The 13,762-nt window shown below is 34.7% G+C and overlaps 1 protein-coding gene across 1 annotated transcript; it reads right to left on the reverse strand.

Annotated features, from left to right (window-relative positions):
* Positions 1–1,541: 1,541 nt before the first annotated feature.
* On the reverse strand, positions 1,542–12,441 carry LOC106071563 (uncharacterized). Its single transcript, XM_013231706.2, has 7 exons — positions 12,260–12,441; positions 9,056–9,694; positions 7,750–7,844; positions 6,472–6,611; positions 5,777–5,852; positions 4,761–4,830; positions 1,542–3,999 (listed from the first exon to the last, which is right to left on the reverse strand). Exons 1-7 carry the CDS (start codon positions 12,362–12,364, stop codon positions 3,913–3,915), a joined length of 1,212 nt encoding a protein of 403 aa, XP_013087160.2. The 5' UTR covers positions 12,365–12,441; the 3' UTR covers positions 1,542–3,912.
* Between the last annotated feature and the right edge of the window lie 1,321 nt (positions 12,442–13,762).

Here is a 13,762-nt window from a genome sequence, read left to right on the forward strand (position 1 = left end):
GGTTCAGAAGTAAAGTGCTTTACCACTCAGCCACAATGCATTCTAATATGTGATCTTGTGAACCAGTAACACAGACTAAAATGAAAAATACCTAGGTGTTTTAATAAATGAAAAAGTGTCATGAAATATCTAAATTGATGAAACTATCAAAAAAATCAAACAAAACATACTGGTTTTGTTAAAAGAAATTTCTATAAATCAAATAAGAACTAAAATGTTATTTAACCTTGGTTAGGCCAATAATAAAATATGCATCCTCTGTTTGGGACCCCTCAACTCAAGATAACATTAAGAAACTAGAACAGACACAAACTAGAGCAGTGAAATTCATAACTAACGAATATTCACATTTGACTACAGTAACACCTTTAGTAAAATCACTAAATTTAGAAAGCCATCAGGAGAGAAGACTCAAAAGTAAAGTAGCAATTATACATAAAATACTGAACCATAATCTTCAAATACAAAAAACAAAAATCTAATAAAATACTCAGAAAGATAAAAGCACATTCCTCATTCCATTTGCTAGGACAAATTTGTACAAATGCTCCTTCTTCCCTAGTGCATGACACGTAGGATGTAATCATTTTCTTTTTTGAAGTAATGTCTTCTGAGCGCAGAACCAACCATTCCCCTGATGTTAGCATATCAACTTAGACTGTTCATCCTAGTTATTATCATTTAACAAGTGAATTTGTTTTAAGGAACTAGGTCTGACATTTGAGTGCTGGATTAAATTTGAGTTTCATTATCCTAACCTTTGTGTTCATTTTCTTTCCTATTCCCCACACCCATGACCTCTGTTTTTTCAAGTTATATACTACCTGTAATGTCACCGTCCCCTGCCTTTGGTCTTTTGGAATGTTGGGACACCACCCGTGATCTGTTTACCCTTCCCATTCATCTGTCTTTAACCCTGACTAGAATCTCTTTCAATAACAGACCTGTCCAGCGCTTCGTTTGCCTGTTTTTTTCTCCTGAAAATGTTCCCAGCAGAAAGGTCTGTGGATCTTGTGACATGGGTGTACAGTCTAGCTACGCAACTTTTTGTACATGTTTTCATGCAATAGCTGTGACTTGTTATGAATTGTACATGTGTAAATAGCCATTTTATTCCTTCATATGCTCATTTTTTGTTTGTAGTTCTGTTGATCTAGTCTAATAATGAACAAAGAAGATAAGGCACAAATTCACTGAACTCCTATTACGCCAGCTAATATGCAAAAACAAAATATTGGCTCTGGGTATCAAGTGCTCTAATGTTGTCCAGAATGGAAACCGGCCTTTTTCTGCACAATATCCATCACACTCTCAGAACTCATAATGTGATGTTTTACTTTGTTGAGTCTGACCTATGGAATAATATTGGTAAAGTGTACCCAAATACATTGGTTTTTGGTATTCTCAGTTATTCACTAAAGCAGTTAATAGATTATTTGGTTCATTTGTACTTTCCAGGTAATATACTCTCTTTCTAGGAAATGGCTGTCATACTGCTCCTGTTTGTCATTAATCAATATAAAAAAAAAATGATAACAAAATGTTTCACTCTCTACTGTATTCTGTATCACAAATATGTTACACTTTTACTTGTATAATAATGTCAAGTAATGCATACAATATTTAGATATAACATATCTACACAGCTTAGCAAACCAGCAATCATCTACATCTACGCACAAAAAAAATGACTGTACAAATGACACAATTAGTTATTAAACTTAGATTTCAAAACAGAATCCTGATTCAAAGTTAGCCAACACCTACAGGCTATTTATACCTCATTTGCAATACCTGTGGTATGAGATGTATTTGAAAAAAAAAAAAAACATTTAACATACATAAAACATTTTGTAATTGTAAGTATTGTCACTGAAACCAAAAATGATCAAAAATAAAAAAAAAAACCTTTTTTTTTTTTTTGTAATTGTCATTTCATCCCATTGACAATTTAATGCAATATCTCAAAAAAAAAGTAGTTCCAATCCCTGAACTCTTTGTCAGACAGGTGAAAGACAATCTCTATACATGTGTGTCTGTGGCATTATACACCAAAATAAATTAGAATTTGGCTTAACAATCTCTTGCCATAATATGTAATAATGACCTGCATCACTGACAGCTCAATAATCTGTTGAAACCAATTAAGAAAACGAGTTGTTGTTTTTTTATCTCTAGAAATCATTTTAAAAATAAATTTAACTGAAAAGAAATCTGGCTACACAAGACAATTAAGTGGCTTCATCTGGAAAATAAATTCTACATAGTCTAACCCCTTGGCTAAAAGTAGGCCATTTATTAAATAAATTGGGAAGCACAAGAGTTCAAAATGGACATTTAGTACTCACTATCAGTAGTTAGGAACTAACAGATGTTCCAATAAAGGAACAACTTTCTAAAACCTTGGGAACTGGTATACGGTTTAAAACAAAATTTTGATCCCTACTTTTAAGTAAATAATGACAAAAATTTGAGTATGTGATATCCAAAGAGCGTGTAAGACCATTGAACAATGTATTGGTTCATTATCAATTAAGATATAAAACAAACCAACATTAAGCACAAAACTATTGCATCAAGCTGCCCCTGTGGCTGATGTGTGCAGAACATCTGGGATCCATTAAGCACAATTCCACTTATTTCAAATGACCAAAAACTGAAAAGTTAAAAGTGCACAGGAGCTTAGACAGTAGATAGTTTTGGATTTATCTTGACCATGAAACATTTATTCATATATTGAAAATGATTAACTTTAACTCGAGTTTGGTCTTTTGTAAGTTTCTAGTCTGGAATATAAAACTGCAAGTTAAAATCATGGACTGGTGATATGAAAAATTCTTGACCTTCTAATTAGCTTATCTATAAAATAGAATTTAAGAAAAGCAACCACTTTTTGATTATTTAAAACCTTCATAACTAAAACAGAATGTATCTATGCATTAGTTTCATTAGTTAGGTGAGTTAAACTTTTTACATGTTAAAACAATGCCAGAGGCACATGACAAAAAGTTTCTTTTTACAACAGAGCTTTAAATAAAGAAAAAAACATTTTTTAACAACCAAATTTTTAACCAAAAACAAAGAATATAATTTTCATGAACTTAATAGTGTCAATTTTGTTGTTGGAAATCTTCGACGAAGGAACCAAACTTTAAAATGGAAGTTCATTTACAGAGCAGCAACAGAACACAAATAATTACAGGCATCACAGACGCAAAGAAGCACTGCTTAGACATACAAGAAAATAACTTTCTACTATGACCTTTTTTTTTTATTTAGTAGTGAGTACCGGTATTTTGTGATTTAAGTAAGCAGATAGAGTACCTGATCCAGGTCACACACAAAAATACCATATTATAAGATATTGTGAGATTGAAACAATTGTGACAAGACATCACTTTACTGATAGAACAATGTTTTCTAAATGTTTCTTTCAAGTAATAGTTTGAAGAAAATTTTAAAAATGTCTACACATTCAGCTAGGAGTTTAATCATTTAATCAAAGCAGCCACTACTTTAAACACTACATGATTTTATTCAAGTGTTTCACATGACGATGCGGACCCAAAAGTTTGTCATTTCACTACCAATATATTTTTAATGCTTCTCCAATGAAAATTAGTTTCCAATCTCTAATCTTTTACTAGGGCTTGACACTAATAATAAATAATATTTTTTTTTATAGTTCAGGTTACCTGTATATATGTTTTCTTTAATTTTTATATGGTTTTATTTTCGCTATAAGATGAAAGTACAAGGGTAAATGTTGTGCTTCTGATACAAGTCTAGTTCCATACACTAGCACAACACAGTTCTGATATCTACACAGGTTCACATAGACCAAATGGGTTAGTTGGGGTAGGGGGGCTGGGGGAGCTATTTATTACTTGACCTGACCTAATAATTCTTAGTTCAACTAACAAGAGGCTTGGCAGGGTTCAGGAAACCTCTCAACTTGTCACTCAGTTTCTCTGTTTCACTTTCATTGTCTGGCATCATCTGTGAAATGAGAAAATGGTAATTCAATTTTTAATGACACATTAAGTCAAGTTACATGTGTGAAATGAGAAAATGGCAATTCAATTTTTAATGACATGTTAAGTCTTATACAAAAAAAAAATTATATAACGTAATGAAAGACCAAGTTAAATTATTGACCTCTATGGTGACATTCATGAACTACGAAAACATCAGGTTTTTTTGCAAGAGAGGATTTGAGCCTCACAAGCCCTCACTCAAATGGCGCTGCACTGTGGCGACATGCAATTTGTGCTTTCATTATTCATTATTATTTCTTTGCTGGATGTATATTAAATGTTCTTTTGTAATTAGTTATGCAGATGAAGACTTCTGTTTTCAAGCTGGGCTCCACAATGAGTATTTATAAACTTTGTCACATGTAAATTATGAGTGCGTCTGGTGTGAATGTACACTTTGGTTTCTTATAGTTATAATGTTTTTTGTTTGGTGTAATGCACAAATTGTAAAACAAATTTCCATATGGACAATAAAGATTATTATTATTATTATTAAATAGACAGAAACCCTGCTGTCTAGCATAATGCATTCATGTCACCATACAGGTCAAGAATTAGTGGTTTCTCAGACCTGTTGAGACGGAGATTAGTAGAAAACTCAAGGGGCTTAATTCACTGATGACGCCTTGCACTGATGACACAATGTATAACACTTAACACACTTTTAAAAAATAAGACATACTTTGAAAGCCCCAGAGCTCTACCTCTCAATGTATGACTTACCCTATCTATCCTATGTTTATGAACTCTACCATCTTTGCCTATGTGGAAGTAAGAGAACGCTTCAAGCCACCTGAGAAAGAAAAGAATCAAATTTCTAACAAAGAAATTAGAGATATTCCTTCTTTCTACACATCATCACGCAATGTATAATGTAGTTAACAAACTTGTTTTTAAAAAATTTTAAGTCTCTTTTAATCTTAAGAAATGAACAAACAAATATAAAAAATTTTTAGTTATTTAAAAAAAAAAAAAAAAGGAGTCCAACATAGATCCAGATTATACACACACAAAAACTGGACAAAGTGAATTCTATTTACAAGGAACAAAAATCTTAAATATCCTTTCAATGTTTTCGTGATAAACCATGTTCCATTAAGATTCAAGAAAAAATATTCAATGCCTTTAATTCTTTAGTGTTGCTAGCACTGCTGATTAATTAATTTTTTTACAGATATTATAATCTTTGTAAAAATTCTTTATAACTGGACTTCAATTTTCTTGCTGCATATATAAAAAATTTTCCTATAAATATACTAGTAACAATTTTTTTTTAAAGTTTTTTTTAATTGTTCTTCCTTTCTGAAGCTGATGGTGGTCCATAATTTCTCATTCTATGTATTTCTAGCAATGCTTCAATAATGCAAGGAGTCTTTCCAGCCAGCTCACACAATCAAGCTATGCAGCTCATTTCTACATAAGACGGTGCGCAAAATGTTCATGAACGTCTATTTTATTTATTCAACTCTTTACCGAATACAAAAAAACACATTTGAGTCGAGTGAGTGGAAATACCTGCTAAAAGCTGGTTCAATTTATTTTTAAGATGATAATATTTTGAAAAATGACAAGGGTCAAACCAGAGCTTGCATTGTGAGGCCAATGGGCTATTAATTTTTTCCTAAAATACCCGTCAAGTGTCCAGGTTTCAGGTTCCACCCATGAAGTGTTAAGAGTTAACTGAATAAGAGGAATTGCAATAAAAACTTGTAGCTAGGCATAAGTATAACAACACTCACTCCCAATCCTCTTTGGACATTGACTTTTTAGTTGGTACAAGCTTCCAAAACTTCAAGACCTGAGTAAGTGGCAAACCTGCAAAGAAAACAACAAGTCAAATCAAACACAAAGATTTTCTGCTGCTGGGATTAACAACTGTAGAGAAATATAAAACAGCAACGCATATGGGAAACCCTGCTGGACCAAAGTAAAAACAAACGATTTTCGATGCTTAGCTTCTGAACCTGGGGTCCTGGGTTTGAATCTTGGTGAAGACTGGGCTTTTGAATCTCTGAGTCCACCCAGCTGTAATGGGTACCTGACATAAGTTAGGGAAAAGTAAAGGCGTTTTGTCGTTGTGCTGGACACATGACACCCTCATTATCTGGCGGTCATAAAAAACAGATGACATTTACATCATCTGCCCAACAGAGAACTAGTTCTGAAAAGAGTTCTTCTTAATCAATATATAGCAGTGCTAACTATTCTATAGTCACATTAAGTCATCTAACAAGATGAGATGAGAGAATAGACATAAATTAGAGTTTAGAGGGCCACTTAGCAGTTTCTCTCCACACAGGGACTGGTTCATAGAAACTGCAGAGACAACATCTTACAGGCTAATTTTGAAGTTCCTATAACTTTGTTTTTTTATTTTAAAAAAAGAAAAAGAAAGAGTACACAGCTATATGACCCAATGTTTTGTAATACCAACCTTTAAGCCTCCAATGTATCCTAATGACACCGGTTTGCTCTAATGTTGTCACATTTAATATCTCCATTGATGTACTCGAAAACTGAGCTTTGATCTGTAGCCGAAGTTTAAAAAGCTCCAACTTGTACGCTGTCATGCCGCTGCATTTATAGAAACAGAACAAATTGTCACATTTCAGACTGAAATCGGTTTTATTAAATAGAATACTTAAGATCTACATCTGCCAGCCTTTTTCATCCCATGACTTCATGAACAAAAACTTGTTCATCTTTAAGTAACTTATTTCTTTTACCTACTACCAATAAACATATATAAGTTGTTTTTTTTTTACAAAGCTTATATCAACTCACTCTGTTGTCTGTCTCGTAAAAAGTGTGTACAGGTTATTTTTCCCACACTCATTCTCAGATCAAGTTGAAACTTCACACTATTATTCAATGGCATAGACAAGATATGAATCAATAAAAAAAAGTAACCAATTAGTCAATTAATTACTGGTAATTAATTATTTTGTTTGGTACCATCAAAGGAACTAATCCTTCAGTTTTCACAGATATGGATAAATTTGTTGGGTTTAATCCCTTCAAATAATTGTTAGTGCTATTTCTTCCTCACGCATTCTCAGCTCAAGTTGTTACTTTAAACAATTATTGATTGTTTTATTATTTATTTTATTTCATTTTCTGCCCAAGAAGTGAAAGAGAAACAGCACTTCTTGGGCTAGCGTTTGGGTAACCTGCAGTAACAAAACTATCATCACCCTGGACAGACCAGCAATGTGAGAAACAGTGGAGGTGCACTGTGGGGTTGTTATGACATAAGGTATCTAAGACAAACAGTCATTCCTGAGGAGTGGAAGACATTCCTGGTATGTTGGGAGAGCAACCACAAAGCAACACAGATTTGTGACCTTGAGACAGAAGCGATAGAGGCAGCACCAGTGAACTGTGAACAGAGACCAAGACTGACATTTATATCTTTATATTTTTTTTTTGTTCAATCATTCATCCTCTTTTTATAAATAAACAAGTCATCTTTTCTGAGTTCCCTCCCTTAAAATGTGCATTATAAAGAAAGAACTGTTTTACATGTTTCGGATCTTCCTTCAGAGTTGAAGATAATCTACTTCCAAATCCAAACCTCCTGCAGGACGACCTGGGATGGCAGCAGGCAGGGTATGAACCCGGGACCATCAAACTGACTGAACGACAGTCCAGTGTGCATTCCACACAACCAGGCATCCATCCTTTTCAATCAATTCTAACTAGATCAACTTACACAGTTGTCCTGTTATCACCAAACAAGTTGTTCTCCATCACCACATTTTCATGTAAAATGTTGTAGTTATGTCGACCTTTAAATAGCTTGTACACCTGGGTAAAGAAAGAAAACAACGATGAACTTTTAACATACATAGAAAGAGAGAGAGAGGGAGGGAATATGATAAGAGAACTTAGCACAATAGTTTTGCTGAGTCTGAAACTCATTTGAGGATTTCACCATCCATGAAATAATGAGATATGACTAGAAAGAGGAGAAACGACCCAATGGTTGCAACAAGATAACTAGTGTTGAGTCATCAGTCTGACAAAAAGGCACAATTCTGACAAATGGATTGACCATAAGATAAAAAAAGTCAGTAATGAGCATGGTAATAATATCTATTCAAAAACTACTCAAAAGTTGTTGTTTTTTTAAATAATGGCCAAGGAATAAAGCTTTCTGCTGCCAAACAAAAATGTGCAAGATTGAATCCCACACACTGATTTTTTTAAATTTTGCAATGATTAAGAAGATTCTACAACTCCAAAGCAGTGTTTCCCAAACTGTGTTCCATGGAACCCTAGTGTTCTGCCAGGCCCGAATAGGTGTTCCACAAACTACAGGAATAATTAAGTAGGCCACCACATGAATTAAACTCTCTAAACAAAAAAAAAAGCATTGTTCAGCTAAATACTCGGAATGTGCGAAGTGTTCCATTAAGGAAAATGTTTGTGAACCACTGGTCTAAAGGATAGCCGACACTTTCTGGGATTTAGGCTAACACCTAGGATAACCACTTTTCACAGAGAGGCTCTCATCCAAATCACAAGAAAGATGACGCTTACTATAAGCTTTCCCAACAAGATCAACGTCTAATCTTTCGACTCAGGACCAGACACAACAGAATGCGACAATACATGTACCGGAAGCTCAAAATTGGAACCAGTGAAATCTGCCCATGTGGAGTATCACCAGAGAATGCCGACCACATCCTCCAAAACTGCTCTCTTTACCAAGAGGCCTGTATAAGACACTAGCCCCAAAACACCCCAATAGAAAGAAAACTATATGGAGAGCTCCCTAATTTGGAAACCACTGCGCAGTTCATCTCATGTATTGGTCTAGTCATCTGAGCGCTCCAACATAACAATGAGAATGAAGAAGAAGAAGAACAGAGAGGAAATCTTTACATCATCTACGTATATAGATGTCTAGGTCTAAAAGGAAATGTCTTTAAGATAATTGTTTTGTTGTTTTTTTTTCTTTGAAATTCAAATAAAATTGTATAAGCATGTTTAAATACTTCTAATACTTGTATTACCAATTCTTCCAAATGCTCCTTGATGTCATGGAGCTGGGATGGTGAGGGACCATTTTTGGATTGGCCTTGACCTTTGGGCGTATCAGTGCCCCCTCCAGATGAGCAGTAGCAGCAGGAAGGCTCAGTTTGTAGGTCATGGCACATGTCAGAATCTGTGTTCACTGGGAAGTTATTGAGCACCACACTTCTCACTCCAAGAGAATCTGTTGGTTTCTTCACTGCCAGGTGGCACTGGTAGTGTGGCTGAGTTAAAATATCTACCGCTATTTTTTCTCTTGAATGGTAAAGGTCAGAGGATCGGCTCCACTGATGGCTCAGAAGAGAAAACAGGATATCATCACTAGTTGGGCCCACTTGTTTCACAGCTCTTGAAAAAAAGTTACTATCGTGAGCCAAAGAATGCTCTGGGTTGTGGAATTGGAACATTTGCACTAGATCTTTATAGAAGACTGGTGAAGATTTCCCAGGAAAGCCTGGAGGTAGTAGGTGGCTTTGAAGATCTGATTCACTCTGTGATCGCAAGAGTGCTAACGAGTCATTTATTGTGATATTACTATTTGCTTCCACTTGGTTTAACAATGGTTTGCTTTGGTAGATGGAGAGAGAGCTTGAAATTGATGATGTATTTTCTAGACTTGACTAGAAAGAAAAAGAACAAAATCAGTACAGTTAAAAGTATTAAAAGCTCTTTTACTTTAAACAAGATTCAAATTAAAATATTATATAAGCATTAGTGTAAAATGTATCAATATTAAAATAATAATAATAATGATGATCTTTATTATCCATAAAGAATTGTGTACATTTATATAAAGTCGAACATCAGTGCTGATTGTTAGGAGGTCAGAGCTTATCTCATTTTTTAAATGTGTAATTCATCGGACTGGTAAGTAGGAATGTCAATCCCTAAGCCCAGAAGGATGTACTTTAAATTCAATATATATATATATATTCATTTTATGTGAAGCAGTTTGAAGTTTCGAATGAAAGTTTTATAATGCAAAATGAAATATGGACTCAGACCTAGATGATGGATAAGAACAAAACAAGTAGCCTTAAAGAAGTTAACTTTATAAAATTAAATATTGTTCTAATTGTGTTGTCTCTGAATCTGTTTCTCACAAAGACAAAAGGAGATGTCTGTAATTTATGCCTACATCTTATGAGTGACTAAAATAAAAGGTTTAACAAACAGTTTAGGTATAGGTTTTGAAAATATTTTAATTTTATTTAGATCTAGAAGAAAATATGAAGAAACATATACAAGATCTGACAAGGACTCGAACCATGGACCACTGGCTTAGCAACAAGAAAAAATTTAAACAGGGTCTTTGTTTCTGATCGAAGCCTCTGGCTTCAATTCGTGTCAACTCTGATGGTGATTGTGGAGAGACATGGGCATGTTACCAATGAGTACTGAATGCTGGTCCAACTAACTACATTAACTTGTAAGGCTCTTTTTTGGGTGCCTAGATGGTCCTGTTCAGTTCTGTGAAACTGACAGGCAATAACACAAAGCTGAAGATCTGTGGTTCAAGAACTTGCTGTGCTTGCCTGTTATCTACTTTTTACCAAATTTTCTAATAAAAATTTTATTCTAGTGGTTATAGATCTCTAAGAGATTATATCAAGTCATGGGTGGCCCAGGAATGTGCCCTGGAGAGGAAACTCTGGTGCTGCTTCTAAATGGCTAAAACACTGTCCTACCAAAGGTTTGGGCAAAGATGTGCAATACCGGCAACATGTAACATGTAACACTGACGACACAAATGTTCTGCTGCGGATATTTGTAATGCCATATCAACTCTGTACCGCTGTATCAACAACACTGCATCTCCGCCTCTTCCTGGACTTGCACTTGATTCTCTGTTCTGGACTAACTTTACACCAGACTGGCTGTACCTGAATGGGTCTTGACTCCTGACTTCCTCTCCTACTTGCAAAGTTGTGAAACAATGTGAAGTCAAGTGACGCTACACCTTTGCTCTATATGTAGGGCTCACTCAAAACCAATGAAACATTGCTCGACCCTTCTGGATGATCACATGACTAAATCTGGCATAGCTAGCCTGAGTACAAGTCACAACAGATCTTTCCTGTAGGTTGCCACTTGTCATTCATCATGGTTGACTGCTTATCTGGCACTGTATCACTGACGTGTAATTGTGTCAGCTGAATACACACACACACAATACCCCTATTTGTATCACCACCAGAGTTATAATAATAATTTATTACTATAGTTTATAGTAAGCTAATAGATCTAGGTGATAGATCTATTTTAGTATTAAACTAATTTAATTTAAGTATTATAATTACTAGATTTAGAACTGAGAAAGTGAAACTAGTACGTACAACTAATCTAGATCCAAGATTATACTAGATCTAATAAAATCTAATTATAATTACAGACTAGAGATCTAGATTTCTAGATCTAGTAGATCATCTAGAGTCTAAATAATATATTATATAATTATATCTAGAACCAGCAACTCACTAAATAGTAAATAGACTAGTAAATCAGCCTACTGACACACAATACACAGTCAATGAACCTACTCCCATTACTGATCAATCTATAGATTAGTATAGAGTAGAGTATAGATTAATAGTGTAGATTATAGATCTCACTGACTAATTAGATCTATAATCTAGTTCTAGTGATTACTATTAATTTAATTAATAACATTTTTTTAAACTATTTATCATTATGAATGATAATGATTCATAAATCATATATAGATCTATATCTTATATCAGTGATATCATCATTATTTTCATCATAAGCTCTATCATGACTCTTTCTCTGTCACTCTCTAGTAAACTCTAGTTCTCTAGACTAGTAGATCTAATACTAATAGTAGTATAACTTTAGTATAAGTGTTATAAGACATAAGATGATAAGTAGTGACACTGTGAATGATTCTAGCAGGAGTAGTCCTCACTCTTCTAGTGACAACATGACAGCTCTAGACTCTATAGACAGACTTAGACTCTAGATCTAGAGTAGATCTATCATGATGATGTGATCTAGATCTAGTATAAACTCTAGTCTCTACTCTATCATCATGATGATGCCCAATGATGATAATCATCTATGCCAGTCTAATGAGTCAATCATAATGAGTCTAGCCAGCCAGCAGACTTTTAGACTTTTATTAACTTTTAACTTTATAAAAATTAGATCTAGATCTAATCTCTTACATTTTTGGTCTGATCCCCTTCAACCCGTGTTGAAAAGCCAATCGATTTAGAAGAAGGAATAAGTCTAAACGTTTGGCTAAGCTTTCTAAATTGATAAGCCATCATGAAGCAAAACAAGTCTTCTTATTTTGTAGTCGCAGGTTACATTGTTATCTCAGAGAGGACAGAAACGAACCAAATATTATCCGTGGAGATGTTTCGCAAAAAATGTATCTCTTAGTTCACTGCGGTTATTCAATTATTTCGGGCACGAAAAAAACCTTTTTTACCTTACCGTCGCTTCTCTATTTAATTTTATTATTATTATTATTTTAATTATTTTTTTTTAAATTCTAGATCTACTGTCTTGCAGCTTTTTAATATCATTATATACTGTTGCTGTTAAAATATTTTATTAAAATATAGATCTAGACTAGTGGAAAGGTCCTCGTGAGATACAAACACCTTTTGGCTTTTCGATCACTCAGTCGTGAACTTATTAGTTGCAATTCTCTAGAGTAGTAGTCTAGATCTATCACGCCAGGTATAAAGCTGTAAATAGGCCTAAAATAATAATAATAATAATAAGGCTTGTCTTCGAGTCCGAAGATGAGTGAGGAATGCAGTATTTCCCGTGGCTGCGCAGCCCCATCGGTGACCTACATATTTTGCCACAACCATGGCAAGCATAACCATTGTCCGCAGGTGGTCGATTTAGATTTTCTTTTCGCCGTCTGCGTCTGTCCTCGGCAGCGGATTTTCTTTTGGTTTCAAATATGTATCCCGCGGCCTTTGAGAGTGACCTCCAGGCAAGCATAACCATTGTCCGCAGGTGGTCGATTTAGATTTTCTTTTCGCCGTCTGCGTCTGTCCTCGGCAGCGGATTTTCTTTTGGTTTCAAATATGTATAGGTGGTCGATTTAGATTTTCTTTTCGCCGTCTGCGTCTGTCCTCGGCAGCGGATTTTCTTTTGGTTTCAAATATGTATAGGTGGTCGATTTAGATTTTCTTTTCGCCGTCTGCGTCTGTCCTCGGCAGCGGATTTTCTTTTGGTTTCAAATATGTATCCCGCGGCCTTTGAGAGTGACCTCCAGGCCTACAATACCGATGGGAATACCGCAATGAATTTAAAACTTAATTGATAGGCCTACACAGATGTCATACTGCAGAAAGAACTAATGGAAATGATCGCAGGGAAGAAATTGTATTGAAATATTGTCTTCATCAAAGAAAAATAAATTTACCTGCTCCGTTTTTCACCTAGTCCAATAAATTTATTATCTTCTTATCGCATCTTATATAGGCCTAGGCCTATTACAGACGTTACTTCAAAAAAAAGAAGATAATTTTATGTTTCAATCTAGTCATGCATGTTAATCAATGGCAAACTCTGCTAAGTCGTTGGTTTTCATGACTGATTCAGACAAACCATGCCATTCTCTAATGGCACCAGGGAAGAAGGAGCACTTGTACGAGTTTTGTTCTAGCGTATGGAATAAAAAATGCGCCTCTATCTTAGTGTCT

Source organism: Biomphalaria glabrata, chromosome 9, assembly GCF_947242115.1.
Source record: "Biomphalaria glabrata chromosome 9, xgBioGlab47.1, whole genome shotgun sequence".
Taxonomy (NCBI): domain Eukaryota; kingdom Metazoa; phylum Mollusca; class Gastropoda; family Planorbidae; genus Biomphalaria; species Biomphalaria glabrata.

Bases quoted from the DNA above. Each gene is read 5' to 3' on its own strand.
- LOC106071563 (XM_013231706.2), bottom strand. From the start codon at position 12,364: ATGATGGCTTATCAATTTAGAAAGCTTAGCCAAACGTTTAGACTTATT. The intron at 9,695-12,259 runs GTAAGAGATTAG...TTTTCTTTCTAG, and splicing joins AAGGGGATCAGACCAAAAAT to TCAAGTCTAGAAAATACATC. The intron at 7,845-9,055 runs GTAATACAAGTA...TTCTTTACCCAG, and splicing joins AGGAGCATTTGGAAGAATTG to GTGTACAAGCTATTTAAAGG.